Source organism: Typopeltis vanoorti, chromosome 6 (assembly GCF_054136105.1).
Source record: "Typopeltis vanoorti isolate ZY-2024b chromosome 6, IOZ_Tvanoo_1.0, whole genome shotgun sequence".
In the NCBI taxonomy this organism is placed as follows: Eukaryota; Metazoa; Arthropoda; class Arachnida; order Uropygi; family Thelyphonidae; genus Typopeltis; species Typopeltis vanoorti.
In genome coordinates this window covers 37,512,626-37,533,579 of record NC_143554.1, presented here as the reverse complement: position 1 = coordinate 37,533,579, position 20,954 = coordinate 37,512,626, and the positions used below count along the sequence as shown (strand labels likewise).

Below are 20,954 nucleotides of genomic sequence, written 5' to 3'. Positions count from 1 at the left end.
TGTGGACACAAGAAGTTATAGATGCAATCCAAGAAAAGAAGAAAGCATACCAAAAATTTCTAGGAAACAAGTCAGTAGATGCCCTAAAAGAATTCAGAGAAAATGTAAGCAAGCTAAGCTATATGTAAAAGTAGCTAAACAAAATTCATGGGAAGACTTTGGTAAGGGTATGTAAAATAAATGTCAGGAAGGTGGCCAAATGTTCTAGAGGCGATTGAAGAAGCTTAGAAATGGAGGAAGGAGCACTGTAAAAGGAATCAAAGATGATAAAGGTGACATGAAAACTGAAGATAAGGATATCCTAGATGTATGGAGTAATTACTTTGAAAGACTGTTAAATAAACCAAGCAGTGACAGAAACATACCAGAAAATTTTCAAGAGGAATGCAAAGAGTACATATCAATACTTGAGGTAGAAAAAGCCATCAAAAACTTGAAATGTGGAAAGGCATCTGGAGTAGATAATATATTTGACCAGAAATGCTTAAGTATGGAGGTATAAAAGTTTTGCAGTGGCTACACTGCATAATTCAGAGTGCCTGCACAGAAGGTCAAATTCCGAATGATTGCAGCAGAGCTCTCATAGTCTGTCCTGTCAGGTGTCTTCTCCCTCCAGGAGATTGACTACCATGTGTCTCCACCATGTCCAATTCTGTACCTCTCTGCTGCATTCCCTCATATGAGAGATAGGTCCAGTCTTCTATATTTTTCATCCACTCCAGTCTTTGTCTTCCTCTCCTTCTCTTTCTCTCAACAGTTCCTGCTAGAAGCCGTTGTAGGCAGTTATGTCTCGGAATATATCCAAAATAGATGACTTTTCTCTTTTTAATTTCTTTTATCAGGCTCCTGTTTATGCCTACCATCTCTAGTACCTCTTCATTTGTCTTTTGTCTTTCCATGATATCCTCATAATTCTTCACAGCATCCACATTTCAAAGGCCTCCAGTTTTTTTACACTCAGATTGGAAAGTGTCCATGTCGCTACTCTGTATAATAATGTGGACCATATGTAACATTTGGAGATGCTTAGTCTTGTTTTCAGATTTAATTCTCTAGATGTCAGTAGATTTTTCATACTGTTGAAAGCTGACTTTGCAATTTCAATCCTCTTTCTAATTTCATCTTCTGTCCTGCCATTCTCTGTGATCAAGAGCTCTCATAGTACCCATCTATAAAAAAGGGAATAAAACTGAATGTGAGAATTACAGAGGAATTTCTCTAATGAGTGTTCCAAGATTTATGAAAGCATACTTGAAAAGAAGTTGAGAAAGATTGTGGAAGAGAAACTTGTAGAAGAACAAGCAGAGTTCAGGTCAAATAGACTGTCAAGATCAGATTTTCACTTTAAGACAAACAGTTGAGAGATCATGGGAATATGACAAGGATCTCCGCTTAAGTTTTGTAGATCTGGAAAAGGCATATGACAAGGTGCCAAGAGAAAAGCTTTTCAAAACACTACAATTATATGGGGTGAATGGAACATTATACACAGTAATCCATAGTCTGTATTTAAGTTGTCAATCAGCAGTCAGAATTGAAGGAAATACAAGAAGATGGTTTGATATAAAATCAGGGGGTAAGACAAGGATGAACATTATCTCCACTCTTATTCATCATCTATATGGATCGCATTATGAAAGAAAGCAGCATAAGCCACTTTCTTATTAGAATTAGAATTGGATACTAGAATTGGAGATGTGATCTTTGCTTTATGCAGATAATGTTGCACTGCTAAACAGCTCTAGTGCAAGTCTCCAGAATTCTCTCACTAAACTGAATAACAGATGTAACAAATTTGGCATGAAAATCAGCAATAAAAAGAACAAAACTATGAAAATAAGCAGAAGCATAGAAAACTTCAGCTGCATTCTGAATGGTGATACTATAGAACAAGTAAAATATTTCAGGTATTTATACACAGTTTTTAGTGAAGATGGCAGGTTAAATCTGGAAATAGAACAGAATAAGCAAAGCTGGTATGGTGGGTAGCCAGCTGAATAAATTTATATGGAATAGGAGAGAAATTAGCTAAATCACCATATTGCAGTATACAAGACTGTGTTCAAACCAGTTTTAAGTTATAAATTAAAGATGCCAAGAAATTATATACTTGGTTTAATCCTTTATCCAAGTGTAAGCAAACAAGTTTGCACCTGAACTATTTTCAGGACTAGGGCAACTCACATAACGAAGCTAATGACTTCACATCACTTGCCTTATTATCCCATAATGCAAAGCAAATCTCCTTGCAGACATGTATATTGCTATGCATTACGGGAAGGGTCACTACCCAGACTGACTTCAACCTTTATTGGGGTCTCATCAGTGGGAGCCAGACCCAGAGGTGATACTAAGGTTGAAGTTATGCAGAAGTCATATGACTTTTGCATTACTTTATACATATTTGTCTGTTCTTAGAGCAGACAAATATTCAGATACAGCCCTGAACACTGAATGAAAAAAATGACAGTTAGCAATTTTGGACTTATTCAAAGAAACTATATTCTGCATTGGCTTAACAACAAACAAATATGACAGTGCAGCACGATCAGATGGTTCCCACTGGGACACCACCTAGCTAAACAAAGTAGCATTGCAGTTTATCATGGAACCAGAGTGCAACCTGAAATTTATCATGCTTGGTATCAGGCTTATTTATCATGCTTGGTATTAAGCATGATAAATATGAATATTGTATTGAAAAGAAAAACATGTATACAAGTTTTAAAAAGAATTAAATTCAACATGTTCATTCAGGGTGATGTTTCTCTTCTTGCAGGAACCAGCTCTCTTGACTGTACATTATGTCCCTTCTGCATCATGTAGGTACATTTTGTTAAATGTTTTCCATATATGCAGCACATTAGATGCAATTTTTTTTAATTGGATTTTATTTGTGAACTGTCTTAATGATATAGAAAAATTCAAATGAAATTTAAAAATTATTTCAAGTTTTGTATGTGTGTGTGTGTGTGTGTGTGTGTATATATATATATATACACACACAGGTATCACTCAATTAACGAGGTTAATTAATCCCTTGATGTTACCGCATATATCAAAATCGCGTTAATCAAATCTAATAATCAATGGTAAAAATTACAATTCGTCCATGATCGATTACTGTATTAATAATTCGTTTTATATGATACTCTTTAGAAAAGATAAAAAATGAATGCAAAGTAAATGTTTAATAAATACTTGTATCTACATTATTTGCTGCATTTTTTTTTTTTTTTTTAAATCAAAATAAGTTATCAAGAGTCGTTTGAACAGATTTAGTTTTTTTCTTATTGGCATAAATTCTACGATAACAACAAAATGACTCTCCAGACCTCGGCAAACAAACAATAAACATAAAGAAAAAACACTGCAAATATGATACATGATGGTGCAAATTAAGTGGATATTGAATCCAACATTATTTCACAGCCAAATATAGAAACTACAAGAATTTTGTGCCGAATATATAGAAACTAAAAGTTTCAGCAGATGCAAGCATAAGCAACCTTATGGGCAACTCATAGTAAAGGTGGAGTAAGCTCCAGATCACTTTTCTTAGTATTTCCATAATGTAAAGCACACCTCCTAGAGGACATGTATGATAAATAAGCCTTTGGCTCTCTATTTCAGTAATACGTGATGGTTTATTTATTTTCAGTTACAATCTAGAAATTATTGAACAAAGAATAAAAAAGAAAACCATACTATACTGACATCAGAGGTCAGTATCTCTCAGATACAATTTTACTGTAAAATATCACACACCTTTACAATAACATGTGTAAAACCAAACTGACAGCAAAAAATAGTGCTGAATATCACTCGTAACATACAAATGCACAGCTACTTATGACCTCCAAGTTATATACACTGAATTGGGTAAGAATATTTATATTAAACATTTTGCATGTATCTGTCAGATCAGCTGTGAGCTCTGCAGGATTAAAGGCATGTTAATCAAAACTCTTGCCACGTATACCAAGGGATTGCCGCAATTAATTTCACCGTGTTAACCAAATGATAACTGTATATGTACACATACGAGGGTGGTCTGAAAAGTTCTCGGCCTTGACCATAGATGGCACAGTATCCGCAACATTTTTTTTTTTTTAAGTTGGTACATCTGTCGTAAGCATCCTTGTGAAATTGCAAGTCATTCTATCAAGTAGTTTGTTTCATACAGCTGTCAGAAGCAAAAGTGTTTTTTGTTTCCCTTGAAATGGATAAAATTGAGTATTGTGCGGTTATAAAATTCTTTGTAAAAGAAGGTTTAGCGGCAAAGGAAATTCATTCGAAGTTCATTAAAGTTTATGGGCACTCTCCTCCTTCGTTTTCTTTTCAACAATTAAGAAATGGGCTGCTTAGTTTAAAGGTGGCAGTAGCAGCATAAATGATCCACGTGAACGACGTCCAAAACGTGTAACAACACCAGATATCATTGATCAAGTGCATGATATGGTATTGGATGACTGGCGAGTCAAAGTGTGTGAAATTGCTGAGACTATAGGCATTTCAAAAGAACATGCAGAATATATTTTGCAGGAAGAATTGCAAATGAAAAAACTTTGCGCAAGATGGGTGCTGCGCTTCCTCACAGCAGATCAAAAACGCACTTGCATGAAATTCTCTGAACAGTGCTTGGAGCACTTTAACAAGAATAAAACTGATTTTGTGTGTCAATTTATTACTATGGATGAGACTTACTATGGATTCAACATTACACACCAGAATACAAACAGCAGTCAAAACAGCAGACAGAAGCTGGTTGTTCAACGCCAAAGAAGCCAAAGTTGGTTCCATCAGCAGGAAAGGCCATGGCATCGGTGTTTTGGGATGCTAAAGGCATTTTGTTTATTAATTATCTTGAAAAGGGTAAAACAATAATCGGAGAATATTATTCAGATCTTTTAACCAGACTATACGAAAAAATTTGTGAGAAAAGACCCGGTTTGCAGAAGAAAAAAAAAAAAAATCTTTCATCAGGACAATGCACCTGACCACAAAGGTGTTTTGGCAATGGGAAAATTAGGGGATCTGCAGTATGAATTGTTGGAACATCCACCCTATTCCCTTGATTTGGCTCCCTCTGACTTCTATCTCCTCCCAAAACTAAAACTCTTCCTCGCTGGCCAGCATTTTTCTTCGAATCAAGAGGTGATTGCAGCCGTAGAGGGATATTTTGCAGATCTTACTGAGAACTACTAAACTACTACAGGGACGGGATAATGGCGCCGGAGCATCGCTGGAATAAATGTATTAGTCTTAAGAGAGATTATGTTGAAAAATAAAAATAATTTTGAACTCATAAATTCATTTTTTCATTGTTAGGCCGAAAACATTTCAGACCACCCTCGTATTTTTTATGTTTTATATATATATATATATATTATATACTATATTCTTAGAAGAAAGTAAGCTAAAGAAAAGGAAATGTTATTATTAAGAAAATCATAAGAAGAGAAAATACATTTAGAGTAACGTACCATATTTATGGATACTGTAAGTTTACGTCGTCTATTTACAAGATGAATAATCTTGTCTGTCACTACCTACATCAATATTGTCTTATATGTTATAAAACAATGTATGTCTTATACGTATTACTAACACTCGACATCAAAAATGAAAAGATAATGTGAAAAAGAAATTCATATTTATTGATAGGTATAACGATTCATGGAGTAATAACGAAGAAGCAGCAATATGATTGCTTTATGGTAGCCTAGCCAATACACTAATGAATGAATATAAAATTTTTATTTTATGCTAGTTAATTAATTATAACTAATTAACAATTTGTTTACATTTCTCTCAACCGCGAATGGAGCCACGTACAGTCTGTGCATAAGTTTTGATAAATTTTAACTTTTTATAATAGATTTGTGTATATTTTATGGTAGTAAATGATAAAATAGACTACTATCTACATATATTTTATGCATTCATGACATACCTAACTTTTTCTTAATTTTTTTTGATATTTCTAGGCTACGCAGTTCATCTGCAATTTTTTTTCAAATTGTTGCAAATCTCCATCCAAAAAATTTTCCAATATATTTATTGAAAAAAAAATCTGCATATAAGTGGACCTGCACAGTTCAAACCAATGTTGTTCAAGGGTCAACTGCATTTCTTAATACTTGATGGTGTGCTGTAAGATAAAAAAAAGCTTGAAAACTGCTGGGTTGGAGTAATTTTGGAGTGGAAACTGCAAAAATTACTAAATAAAATAAGTGACAAGTATGATTTATCATATAATTTGTTTAGAGAAGTACATTTTTCAGTTAAGTACATTCAAAAATTATTCTGAAAGCAAAAATTTTATGTCTGCAGTTACTAGATATGTGTACTCTCTTTTTGACTGAAGTGCACATGTGCACAGTTTAGAGGGAACATTGTTTTCAAGCAATAAACTCTGAAATATCTGATTATTATAATATTTAGATATGTTATGTTTTGATCAAGTAACTTCCTATAGATATTAAACTACTTAAAATATATTTATACAATAGAAAAGTAGGTGACAAAATATAATTTCACTCTTATATTTTTTCTTTCATGCTTACACGATGATCAGAATACATTATGAAAAATTATGGAGACAACTACTGTGTTAGAGCAAAACTTTAGTTTAATATAAACCAAAATGAACACTCGACATTTCGACCTTCATATCAAGGTCATCATCTGGAGCATACACAATATACAGAGAAACATGCTGCACTACAATCTATATGGTTTGCTAAAGTTACTGACCAACCGTTACAACAATTATTGGCCTGACCTCTGGTTGGTCAGTAACTTTAGGAAACCATGTAGATTGTAGTGCAACTTGTTTCTCTTTCCATATGCCGGCCTGGTCAGCCGAGTGGTTAGCGTGTCCGCTCTCCAGCCAAAAGGCTGCAGGTTCAAATCCCGAAAAATTTGCAATTAGGCTTATTAATGTCCCAAATCCACAAATTTACTGCACTTGTTTCATGTTTTTGCTGTGTGGATTTCATGCAGATATTTATGTGGTTCTCACTGTTAATGAGAATTTGCATGAAAAATTCCCCAGTTCCCCCTAAATCCAATCTAAATCTGTTAGAACATGGCTTGTTTATTCAACCCCAAATTCACAGAATATTTTCTTTTTCTCTGTTTATTCCACCACCTGTTCAACATTATAACAGTCTTTCTTTTCATTATTTCCTAAGATTACAACCTACATGGTTTCATAATGAATGTAAATGTTTTTCTTTAACTTGATACACACTCACAGTGGTAATGCACAAGAGGTTGAACATTCCCTGATTATTCAACACAGCTCAAGTCCAAATTCACTAATATTTTTTCCTCTCTCTTCATTCCCTCTTCTGGTAACCTCTGTAACTGTCTTTTCAGGTATTTCCTAAAGAGATTATAATCTACAGGCCTTTGAAATGAACATGTTTCAGTATCCAAACCAACACACACTGCACTCATTGACAATTTGTCTTTGAGTCATGGATGTGTGCTGAAAAAGAGTACACATTTTTCAATGCTTTCTTGGGGGTGTATCCATTTTATAGCTACAAAAAATACCTGCTGCACACCCAAAGCACTAAAGAACAGCCGTTCATGTATAAGATTATCATAAAGTAATAAAGAATACCCTTTTTTATCAATCCATGGGTTCTTCTTTCATTAAAGAATTAAATGACCATCTAATATATATTTCAAATCCACATTATTTGATACTTAACACTAAAATAAATTTTTTCAAACGTTAACTGTGTGACATTCTTTTTCATCAACCATTTTCTATCTACCGACGAACGAAGGTTCTCTCAAATTTCTCCACTCTTCTCTATATTTTCTATGTCATTGAGTCCAGCCCTCTCTTTAATCTAATTTTCCCAATGTCTGTTTGGCCTTGTAGATCATGGATGTTTCTTTTCAGGTATCTTTTTTCCTTGTTCAGTGCTGCTTCCAAATATTATGCTTTTTACTTGAAGGTTCATCATACAGCAATAATTTCTCCATTTTAACTCATAAGTCAATTTCTTTTGTTAATGATTAGGTTTCACTTCCATATGTGATGCATGTAAATCTGTAATTTTGAATACTTTCCTTTAAAGAAGATTAAGATGGCACCGTTGAGTATTTTAAGTGTTTGCCCTTCTCTGATAATCCTCATTTTCTTGGTTATAATTTTCCAGGTTTCATTTTCATATCTGATGAATGGAAATATGCAAACTACTTTCTTTTAAGGCAGATGACATATGTCCCCTTGAATGTTGAAAGTTTTTTCACTTGGTTACACTATAAATTAAAGATACCAAGAAATTATATTCTTGGTTTAATCCTTTATCCAAGTGTAAACAAACAAAGTCTGCTACATGAAGTAACTTCATGACTGGGAAACTCATATGCAGAGGCTAATGACTTTACTTGCCTCAGTATGCCATAATGTGAAGCACATATCCTTATGGACATGTATAATGCTATGGGAAGGGTCACTACCCAGACTGGTTTCAACCTTTATTGAGGTGAAAAAGTAAAGGATTGTTCATCATAGGCCTAGAGTAGTTAGAATAGGGGTGCAAGAGAGCCTGAAACTGGAGAAAGAAAAGACAGACAGACAGATAGCATGAGAGATAGAGAAAAGGCCTCAGCTCTTTTATATCATCATACAGCCAACAGATATCAGTTTTCCTATTTCATCAATTACTCATATAGATGAAAACAACCAAAAGACCAACTGAAACTGAAGCACAAAGATGACTGATACCCAGGTGGTCAGCCTTATCTGAATTTAACTGCCTCGAGTTGGCCTTATCTGCCTGGGATTGTTCTCCAGTCATCCCTACAATTAACTATAGGACCACACTGAATTAAGAGAATGGAACTATTTAAAAAACCTCTCACAGCAAGAATAGACAGAATTTCATCTCAGCCTAGGAAATATTTCATAATGTGGGTGATCTACACCATCTAGTGATAAATTTAATATTTCCTAGAATGCTTCTTTCTAAATACAAATTAGTAGTGTCTTATACACCGGCAAATACGGTAATTGCTTTTCTTCGGCTTCTGTGATGTCTGTAATATTAATTATGTACAACTGAGCAGGAAAGATGATAGTTTTGAGTACTATAACTTTAGAAGAAAAGGAGAGTGGTCCTATTTTCCAGTCTTCTAACATTTAAACTTCTTATATATATATATATATATATAAGTTCTTGGACTAATAATATTGGGTAAGTGGAGAAGGAAATTCCAAGCATAATGAGGGGTTCTCTCTTAGGGGTTAGTTCAAAAGGAATGTCTCCAAGATCCCACTTTCCATAAACGTTTAATTTAGTCCTGTCTGCATTAATAATTAATCCACTGCTTTTGCTAATTTTTTCCAAAATACCAATATATATATATATATATATGGAATCATTATCCTTCAAAGTTCCCACTACATCATCGGCATATGCTAATACATTATTTTCCTTTATAGTTGAAGGAACTGTTATTCCTCACACAGCATGTGTATTGTTGACTTCCTGTATGAAAGGTTCAAGAACCAATGCAAAGAGCAGTGGATTGAGAGGGCAACCTTGCTCGACTCCTTTTCGAATTTTTACTGGGTCTAACAGGAAACCCATTAACTAGGAGGCAGGTGGTTGAATTGGCATAGCTCCTTTGATAACAGATAGCAGTTATTTACCTACACCGATTTGCTGGAGAATGCAAAATAGAAAGGGATGCCAGACATTATCAAATGCTTGAGTAAGATCTACTGATAGTGCTGCCATCAACTGCTTTTTCATGTTAACTAAGCGGATTAGATCACATAGCAGAAATAGATTAAATTCTACTGCTCGATCTGGTACTCCAAACACCTGTGTGCTTTTAATTATGTATCTCATTCCCACTTTGAGCCTGTTATTGATAATGTGGAAAAATATCTTGTAGTCAGTATTAGATAGAGAAATAGGTCTCCAGCTGTTGATTAAGGTGTGATCTCTATTAGGTTTAGGAATGACAACAGTATGGCTTGATACAAACAGACTTTGTATGTGTTATGAGAAGAGAAAGGAATTAAGTAGTGTAACCAGAATGGGAAGAATAAAATCCCAGGCCTTGCAGTAAAGTTCTATCCCTAGACCATCAGCTTCTAGTGATTTTTTTGTCTGGCATTCTTTATAGGCTGTGGTAACTTCAGATGCTGTAATGGATCAGTCAAGCCCATCTTGGATATGAACAGGAAAGCCATTAATGTTCCAAGAGTTATAATTTCCAACAGTATTATTGTCTTCAAACCTCAAGGGCTCACTTTAGTGAGTACGGGCATGGCAAACACGAGGTACCTGATGCTGGACCATGCCTTACTTCATGTAATATATATCTGTTATATTATTCTGTAGACTGGTCCCTCCTCTTCTTTCTTTGCTTCTTTCTCCTCTCCTTGCTCCTTCCCCCTGATGCTATTAGAGTATTCGAGGGCTAGGGGTGAGTCTTTCCTATCTTGCTAAGTCATTTCGTCTTATGCAGCCACCGAAGGAGGCAAGCTAGCCTCAATAGGTGCCGGTCCCAAGCCAGGATAAATGCGAGGGTTGATGTCAGGAAGGGCATCCGGTCGTAAAACTTCAGTGCCAACTCAAACTATGATTATGAGTCTAAGAGAAAATGATATAAGGGCTAGGGCGTACCCCTTAAGCGACGTGCAGCCACATCGCCCTACAGCTGTGAGAAGTGGACGATGGGGTGGGGGGGGGGGGGGGTGGGGGGGGGGGGGGGTGGGGGGGGGGGGGGGTGGGGGGGGGGGGGGGTGGGGGGGGGGGGGGGTGGGGGGGGGGGGGGGTGGGGGGGGGGGGGGGTGGGGGGGGGGGGGGGTGGGGGGGGGGGGGGGTGGGGGGGGGGGGGGGTGGGGGGGGGGGGGGGTGGGGGGGGGGGGGGGTGGGGGGGGGGGGGGGTGGGGGGGGGGGGGGGTGGGGGGGGGGGGGGGTGGGGGGGGGGGGGGGTGGGGGGGGGGGGGGGTGGGGGGGGGGGGGGGTGGGGGGGGGGGGGGGTGGGGGGGGGGGGGGGTGGGGGGGGGGGGGGGTGGGGGGGGGGGGGGGTGGGGGGGGGGGGGGGTGGGGGGGGGGGGGGGTGGGGGGGGGGGGGGGTGGGGGGGGGGGGGGGTGGGGGGGGGGGGGGGTGGGGGGGGGGGGGGGTGGGGGGGGGGGGGGGTGGGGGGGGGGGGGGGTGGGGGGGGGGGGGGAGAGACGGACAGTTAGACTCAGCGAGAAGCTGAAAATGAGATAATTCTTTTTTTGTGAGTTGTGCCTCCCAAAGTTTGAGCTTGGCCACAAAAGCTTTGATGTGATCAAACAGAGTGTGCACCAGTTGCTCTTTGGATTGTAGCCACGTATTTAGTTCATTCAAATGCAACGAGATGTCAGTCACAAAGGCAAAGTCTGTCATCCACTTCGGATCATTGAATTACGCAATCTGATTCCCCTTGGTTTGCACGAGCTACCTTATTTCGCTCCTTAAGTCAAAGACTCTTTTAAGAACCTTCCCTCTGCTCAACCAATGCACATCACTATAATAAACCACATCAACGTGATCCACTTCACACTCTTGGAATTGATGATGATTCAATCCTCTTGCCCTAATAATGTTGACGACAGTCACAATAACTTTCATGACATTCTCAAATCCAATAGTTTTCACACACACATTCCCCTGGTGGATTAAACAGTGGTAATGGACGAAATCTTTTCCTTCTAGTTTCAGTTCTTTCCGTAGCAGCGCAACAAACCCTTCATTCTTTCCCCACCATAGCAGTGGCACCATCAGTTACCACACCCTCGAGGTTGGTTAAACTGAGGTCGAAAAGATGGAGCATATCCTTGGCAGCTTCAAGAATATCAGTGCCTTTCATCATTCCTTCATAGGTATGAGCGAAGGCACTGTATCCTTCAAATCTGTGCTCTCATCTAAAGCAAGTGAATATGACATAAATTCGGACGACCATTTTTTTAAAAGTTCCTTCAATGTCTTTGGCAAGTTCTTCAACACATCGTGCTACAGTTATCCCAGACAAATTCGGTTTTTTGAACACTTCCTTATTATTTGGGCACAGAATTTCTCCAGCAGCGATGAGACACTCTTTCACAAACTCGCCGTCCAAGAAGGCTTTTGATTTTTTAGCAATTTTTTCAGCTATTACATAACTTACTTTGATGCTCTCTTCCCCCTGCCTTTTAAACGTACCCTGCTGGCATTTTAAATCAATTTGGAGACGGTTCACTTTTTCCACACGAAGCTGTCCATGAAGGTGATCGAAATTGGATGCATGCTTTGTCTCATAGTGCTGATTTATATTGTATTCTTTTGATACTGACTCACAATAAATTAAACACACGGGCTTATTGTCGATCTGCACAAAAAAGTACAAATTGGTCCACTTTTCATTAAAAACCTGACAAGAATCACTTGATTTACGCTTTTTACTCATAGATGCCATAGTGATGGAAGGTGAACCCCAAAAATAATCCAAAATTGCTGTTTAACAATTATTATCCACTGAATATATCTCACACTAATGAAAAAAGTCTGGCAATATAAAACCACAATACGCTATGGCTGACATGACGAACCTGCGTGTACTTATACACGAATGTCACACTGTTCACGACTGACTGGCTGTGGATGAGATCCTCTTGTATTTATTTGAAAATAACGAAGTATCGAGAACCTTCGAGATGTATCTGGAAGGCACTAGACAGCGCACTCAAACAAACTACTGCTTCAGCCATCCACCTGCGATGTTAGTACTAGTACTTAAATACTGCTTGGTGCTGGTAGATGACTGAAGAAGCATGTCTATTTAATATTTATTTTTATAGGATTTTATGTAAAATATCAAATGCACAGCATTCCTTGTGAAACTGGAAAGCATCTTACAATTTTAAATACGGCAGTATAGTTTAGTGGCATGCAGGCATCATTGAAATTATTTTTTTATTTAATCCCATTTTAATGTTAAGTAATTATTTTTTCAAAATGGCTGGCAGGCCATGGCAAAGAGCTCCACAGGTGGCCTGTAGGCCATGTGCTGAAGACCCCTGACCTAAGCATTCTCCATTCCTCTAAAAGCAGTTTTAAAAGAACATATGCTATTCCACTCAACCAACCAAGTGATGATTCTGACAATCATGATACCTTCAATGATGATAACATCAAAGACAGTTTATTCAGCGAGTGCAAGATTTCTGAAATTTGATTACTTGACTTTACTAAATAATATCATGTTAGCACCTCAAAGCCTTATTGATTATAAAAATGTGAAACAATATGAAAAATATTTGTTTCTATTATGTTCATTTTCTCAATATACAAATAACCCTTAATCAGGTGATAGAAGAGAAAGAGTTTGTATTTCTACACATGTCATATAGTACAAGCAAAATTGCATACCACAATAAACAGACTATTACTAACCTCATTTAATAAGTCTGGAAAACTATAAAGGCGAACAGATCCAGTGGAAGAATTTCCTGTACCTATAATAAGAAGCCCTTCAGATACATTTACATGGTTACATTCCATTCCAAACACCTGTAATAGTTAAAACATGGGCTACCATTAACATCCAGTGAAAATCATGCTATTACAGTAGTCGACCATTTATCTAACCACATTAGGAAGGCAGTTTGCCATTCTGATAATTAAAAGTTCAAATAATTGAAGTACAATTATGTTGTCGTGTACCAGAAGTTTGCTGACATGCAAAAGTCAGTTAATTGAAGGGTCGCTGTTTTGAAGGTCAGATAAACAGTAGATTACTGTAGTAAAAACACAAATAATGGCTCAACTAATATTATTATTATTATTATTATTATTAAACAAGACCTCATGGAGTCAAAGACTCATCTAGGAGGTCCTTTTATCTCACACACATCTCATCATACCGGGTCTTAAACACATTCAAACTCCTTGCAGACACCACACTCTCAGGCAAGGCATTCCAATCATTCACAACTCTGCACGAAAAAAACCTGCCTCTCACTCCCCTACTCACACCCTCTTTATACAGTTTCCAGGCATGATCTCTGGTTCTCCCCTGATCTCCCACTATTCTCTGTAGAACTTCTCCACCATTGATCCTATAACAACCCCTTACCAACTTGTAGGTCTCTATCATATCTCCCCTCTTCCTTCTCTCCACTAGACTCTGCAAATTACATCTTTTCAATCTTTCCTCATACTCGACATTCCAGAGGTCAGAAACTACCTTAGTCAGTCGCCTTTGGACCCTTTCCAACATCTCTTCATCCTTCTGAAAACCAGGTGACCAAATCTGGGCACAATAGTCCATGTGTGGCCTAATCAAAGCCTTATACAATGGAACAAGAATCTCCCTACTTCTACACGTCAGTGTCCTCCTCATCATTCCCAGAAGTCTTTGTGTTGTCTTCACAATTTTGGCGATGTGTCCCCTAAATTTTAGATCCTTATCCACTATCACTCCCAGATCTCTTATTTCCTCTACTTCCAACAATATATTCTCACCAAGCATAAATTCTGCATCCCATCTTTGTTTTCCAAATTTTAAAACCTTACATTTTGCAACATTGAACTCACATCCCCATTTGTTTGCTCAATCACTCAATTTATTCAAGTCTTCTTGCAAGGCCACAACATCTTCACTACTCTTTATGGTTCGTCCCAACTTTGCATCATCTGCAAACAACTGAATATCTCCATCCAAACCTTTGCCAATATCATTAATATACAAGTTAAATAGTAATGGCCCTAAAACAGATCCCTGAGGCACTCCACTAGTGACTTTCCTTTTCCTGGATATTGCACCCCCATACACAACTTGTTGATACCTATCAGATAGCCAGTCTCCAATCCAATGCACTAATCTAATATCCAACCCCATCTGCTCTAGTTTGACTGTCAACTTATCATGAGGTACTCTATCAAAAGCTTTTGCAAAATCCAAATATATTACTGTGTATCCTTCTCCTCTGTCCAAGGAAGCAGTCACTTTATTGTAATAAGTAAGTAGATTACTAAAACACGACCTCCCTTTAGCAAATCCATGCTGTCCATCAAAGATTATACCATTGTTGTCAACCCAACTCTGGATCCTAGTTCTCACAAGCTTCTCCAACAACTTAACCACAACACCTGACACACAGATAGGCCTATAGTTTGATGCTTGAGTTCGATCACCTCCTTTATGAAGTGGTACAATCTTGCCCTCCTTCCACTCTTTAGGGACTTGACCAAGTGCAAGACTCGTATTAAAAAAATATGTCAAGGCAGGTGTCAACTCTCTGGCACATTCCTTCAGAATACGCGGTGATATATTATCAAGTCCCACAGCCTTATTTACATCTAGTTTACTCAACTCCCCAAACACCTCTTCCTCACTTACAGTCAGTCTCTCCTCCCCATCATCAACTGCTCTTAATCTCTCCATGAAGTCACATTCACAAGATTGAAGGATCTTTATGAACTGCTCATTAAGTATCTCCACCACACATTCTGCAACAGCTGTCTTTATACCATTTCCTCCAATCAATGTCATCCTTCCATAATCATTCTTTCTTTTGCTGGCTACATATCGAAAGAACTCCCTAGGATTCTTTTTAGCTTCATTAGCTAACTGCTGTTCATACCTCTCTTTAGCTACTCTCACCAACCAAGTCACTCTCCTTGCCTGGTCTTTGTAAAACTCATGAAATTGGTTACTTCCACTTCTCTTATGCTGCCTCCACAATGCCCTTTTTCTCTGTATTGCATGCTTAATCTCTTTATTCATCCATCTCACACCTAACTTATTTAACCTTCTCACCCGTGGTATACATTTAGACATTGCATCCACTAAATATTTTTTGAAAATCCCCCAAGCTGCATTGATCTCTTTTCCAGCTAACTCCTCATTCCATGCTACACCTGCAAGCTGCCTCCTGAGCTCTTCATAATCACCCCCCTTGTAGTTCCACATATACCCTTTTTTCACAGGGGTCCTTGCACTGCTGGCAACCACCCAAGTAATCACCTCATGGTCACTTTCACCAATTGGTGGATGATTTGATACCTCATTGATAATTACATCCTCCGATGAGATGACCAAATCCAAGACCCTTAATCCTCTTGTGCCCTTTGTTACATACTGTCTAAGGTAGTTATCCCTCAAAAACTCAAGAAACTCATTTTCTTTACTTCCAGTTGCTATCTCTTCATTCCAGTCTATATTGCCATAATTAAAATCACCCATAATGATCACCCTTTTCTTATTTGCTTGGCTTATTTGACTATACATTTCACTATCACCACCATCCACATTACCAGGTCTATAACAACATCCCACCAAGTATTTGATTCTATTCACCTCTATCTCACACCATACTGCCTCAAAACCACTGGCCCCATTTCCCTCTTGCATCTCTACCTTGTATGGACATAACTCTTTCTCTATCATCAATAGCACTCCCCCTCCCTTTTTACCCCTTCTATCCTCACGAAACACATCATACCTTTCCATCTCTATTCCTGTCAGGATGTCATCCTCATCTAACCATGTCTCACTTATTCCGACAATCTCTGGGTGCACAGACGCAATTAGTGCAACCATTTCATCCGCCTTGTTTCTTATACTTCTAGCATTGGTATACAAACACAACAACTCATTTCTGGATCTACAGCTAGTTCCACTGATACCACTCACTCGATGTGATCTCTCCATGCTGGACTGGGGCCATTTCCCTTTCTGCTTCTTCATTTTAGAACCCTTTGCAATTCCATCTGTTTCCTTTTGATCCCTGATCATCCCATTACTTTCCTGCCTACACATTCTCTCACCTCCTCTTGGAGCATCCACCTTTCTCACGCTGTGTATCCCTGTCCACCCTGAGCCTTGCCGTTTCCCTGCTCCTCTTGCACACCCATTCTCTCATTTTCTATACTCATACCACTCACTTCCACATTCATTTCCACTCCTTCAATCTCTCCTGTCTTACTCTCCTGCTCTTCCACATCACTCCCCTCTCGATCTGATTCATTCTCTCTATTCACTTCTCTACCTTCCAGCAGCAGTCTCTCCAAGCGACTCACACCATAACCACTCAAATGCAGTCCATCGCTCCCATACAGCTCACTTCGTCCCTCAAACTCATTCCACACATTAACAAACTCTACTCCCATCTCCTCACACATTTCAGCCAGAATATCATTCATAATCCTTGCTCTCCGCCTCATTTCACCACAATCATACCTAGGCAACACACTGACCACCCTTCCTGTCACACTATTCTCCTTTATCTTTCCAAGCAGTCTCCTGACATTCATTTTGACATGCTCTTTGTTCTCTCTCAAATCATTCGTACCAATTAATACAATTAATTCTTTTGCTCGTTCCCGCCTCAATCACTCTACTCATTTTACCGCCTGGAAAACATACCTTGTGCATTTTATCCTCTAGCGCACCTTTAATAATGGAGTCGCCATACAACGCCACTCGCTCATCTTTTGTTATCTCTTTCATGCCATCATGATTTATTTTAATAGTTTTGACCTGAATTCTCTTAATTTCATTCCGCATCCATTTCATTTCTTGCTTCATCCAATCCAATTCACCTTCTGAACCTCGCGACACATTCACTCTATCATTAAATCTTTCTAACTTTCTAACTCTCAACCCCCTCTTCTCACTTTCCCTCTCATTCATCCTTCTTTGTTTCCGTACTTTCGGTCCAACATATGTCCAACTTTCACTATCATTCTTCTCACTCTCACATATCTTTCTTTGTTTCCGTACTTTCGGACTAACATGCGTCCAACTTTCGCTATCATTCTTCTCACTTTTACTGTCATTCATCTTTCTTTGGTTTAGTACTTTCGTTCCAACATGCGTCCAACTTTCGCCATCAGTCATTCTTTTTTCGCTATCATTCATTCTTTCGATTTTTTTTACTTGCGATTTCTGCACCACGCCATTTCTACTTTCATTCGTTCTCTCAATTTCGTTTCTTTCCGCCTTACTTTCGTCCCTTTTAACATCCGTTACGGTTGTCAAATCGCTCTTTTTCTTTTTTCCTGATTTTTTAACATTTTTTCGCCTGTCTTTCCCGCCATCCTTCTCTTTCAAACGTGCACTCGCGACACTATCGGTACTAGCACTTTCTGTCATCAACTTCATATTCGCATTCATCAATTCCTCGTTCAGGTCACATTTCGCACACACCCTTCTTCCATCCGCACTAAACATCCACAAATCATTTATGTAGTCGAAGGAATACATATAACAGACCTCACACTTAACGAACCGACTGAAATCCAAATTAAAATCATGGAATGACAATGCCGCCGCCATTTTTTTTTTTTTCTCTGCAGGTTACTAGGTCTAATATTAACGTTTTCGTATTTAGTTTAAGCAAGAAAAAAAACCCCACACTAATAATATCGGTAGCGTACAACGTTTACAGCCGCCCTTACTTAAACAATTACGCATATATACTTAATTATTCCTAGTAAAACTTATCTGAATCAGGAGCTCTTCAAAACACGTTCGTAGCACTTGACCCACTAGCGCCCCCGTAAGTTGCTACCATCTTTATTATTCAGTTCTGCACTGAATAATATCTTTATACTTCAGTTTTGCACTGTAGTCTTTAGCAGCTCTATTCAAATACAAAGTATTTAATAGAGCTGCTAAAGACTACAGTGCAAAACTGAAGACAGAAAAACTGCTACTAACGTGAAAGATAGATTTCTGAACCAAGATATGTGGGTGTGGGAAATCTTTGTGAAATTATGTTCTGTTAACACAATTTCCTCAAAAACACAGATATTACAAAAATATGGCATACTTTTATTTCTTTACTATTTTTTTTATTATTATTAACAATAACAAACTCCACTCTTACAAGATTTACGCAAACAACAATAGCACATCATAATATCGAGATCTAACCCACCACACTTTGTTTAAACAATCTACTCCTTCATCACATCATTTCATAATTTCCATATAGCCTCATCCTATCATCCCCTCTCTGTTGTATGTACAATGCCTTCTGTATTAATCTTGTAAAATCTCCTGTTTTTGTAATGCTTGGTAATGCTATAAATTAAAGATATCAAGAAATTATACACTTGGTTTAATCCTTTATCCAAGTGTAAGCAAACAAAGTTTACATCTTAAGTATTTTCAGGACTGAGGCAATTCATGGTAAAAGTGGTATGACTTCACATCACTTGCCTTAGTATCCCATAATGCAAGCACATCTCCTCGCAGACATGTATAATGCTATGCATTACAGAAAGGGTCACTACCCAGACCAGTTTCGACCTTTATTGAGTCTCTTCAGTGGGAGGCTTGGGTAGTGACCCTTCCCATAATGCATAGCATTATACATGTCTGCAAGGAGATGTGCTTTGCATTATGGGATACTAAGGCAAGTGATGTGAAGTCATACCACCTTTACCACGAGTTGCCACAGTCCTGAAAATACTTCAAGTGCAAACTTTGTTTGCTTTACACTTGGATAAAGGATTAAACCACGTATAAAATTTCTTGGTATCTTGAATTTATACCTGTTTTCTGCCTATCCACAATTCTGCAGTTTACATTTTCTTAACTTGCATCCATAACCAACACTTCAGAGTCCAGATATTGTCTCAGGCACTCATCTCTGGATCATCTCCAGAATTTTCTCATCACAATGGAAACTGTGACAAATCTGAACACAATACTATTGACAGGATTACATGTTGGATGTTACTTATAACTAATTTTAACTGTACTACAACAAAAAACAACATTAAATTATAAAATGTTGATTAACAAGCCTATATTTTGTAGGATTGAAAGCCAGTATCTTCAGAGCAAAGCAATTCAAACTGCAATAGATACAAGATCTAAAGTACTAATTTGGCACTCTCCATGTTGTATAAAAGAAGTTATTACAGTTGCGTAGGAGATCTTAAGATGACTGTCTCTCAAATTTTTGGCCAATTAATGCAGCCATATTTGTTTAGATTAGGAGAATGCCCCATAGCCACTGTTGACAAAAAAATATTCTTTCTCTAACCTGTAACGACTTTACTATACTAATCTATAAGTAGAGTAATATATCAAACATACTACTGTATATACATTCCCTTGTCCTCCAACTGCTAAAACATGACATCCCTTTAATAAACCTAAGCTGATCCTCATAGAGAATGATAATCAACCCAATCATGGAGCTCTTACCAACATCTTCAACACCACCATGACAACTTTAAATATGTAGCCAATCAGTAATAATTTGAAACTTCAGTTTTGACATCCATTTATTCAGTGGAGCAATGTTTATACTACTTTGGGTGCTTCCCTATTATTGTTTGGAATTACCCTTCTGAATCAACAAATTAGAATAATCAAAGAAAACGTGTTGAATGATTTGCAATTCTAATTTATTACACAGAAAATAATTATTAGCAAATATGAACTAGCATAATCTAAATCTACATACTTTGTAGATTATATAATCATGTAAACACCTAAAAATGAATTAGCATTATAAGAAAACTATTATTTGAAAATTAGAATATTCCCAAATTTTACCGATTAGTTTTGAAGAGAGTAGAAATAGCATATATTTCAGTAGCAGCAGGACTGACTCGTATGTGAGGAATCGTTTGCGTGTGGATTTCAGTTAATCATTTGCTAAACAAGTAAACATATTAGAAGCTAATAAGTTTCATATGGTGTCTCTACACAAAGAAGGCCAAACTCAACAGTTTATAGCTAAAGAATTAAAATGTTCTTAAGCAAGCGTGAGTAGAGTAGAGTATTCTAATAACCGGAGTTTATGCTAGCCTTTTATAATAAAGTTACAAGAGCAGTAGATGAGGAAAAGGCATATACTATCATTTTCTTGGATTTAGTGAAGGCATTTGACAGGGTGCCACATGATAAGCTGATATTTAAGTTGCAGCACATGGGT

The 20,954-nt window shown here is 37.8% G+C and overlaps 1 protein-coding gene across 3 annotated transcripts in view; it reads right to left on the bottom strand.

Annotated features, from left to right (window-relative positions):
* LOC150105386 (DDB1- and CUL4-associated factor 17-like) overlaps positions 1–20,954 on the bottom strand; it is a 276,136-nt gene that overhangs the window by 218,380 nt on the left and 36,802 nt on the right. Inside the window, exons 1-2 of one of the 3 annotated variants that reach the window (XM_090394760.1) lie at positions 13,447–13,563; positions 5,957–6,154 (exon numbers count right to left, since the gene is read on the bottom strand). Coding sequence is in view for 1 of the 3 variants with exons in the window: in XM_090394758.1 (XP_090250884.1) it covers positions 13,447–13,554 (108 nt within the window). In the remaining 2 variants the exon portion in view is untranslated. Of the gene's footprint in view, positions 1–5,956; positions 6,155–13,446; positions 13,564–20,954 lie in introns of those variants that run through there. The other 2 variants (XM_090394758.1, XM_090394759.1) reach the window with 2 other exon arrangements.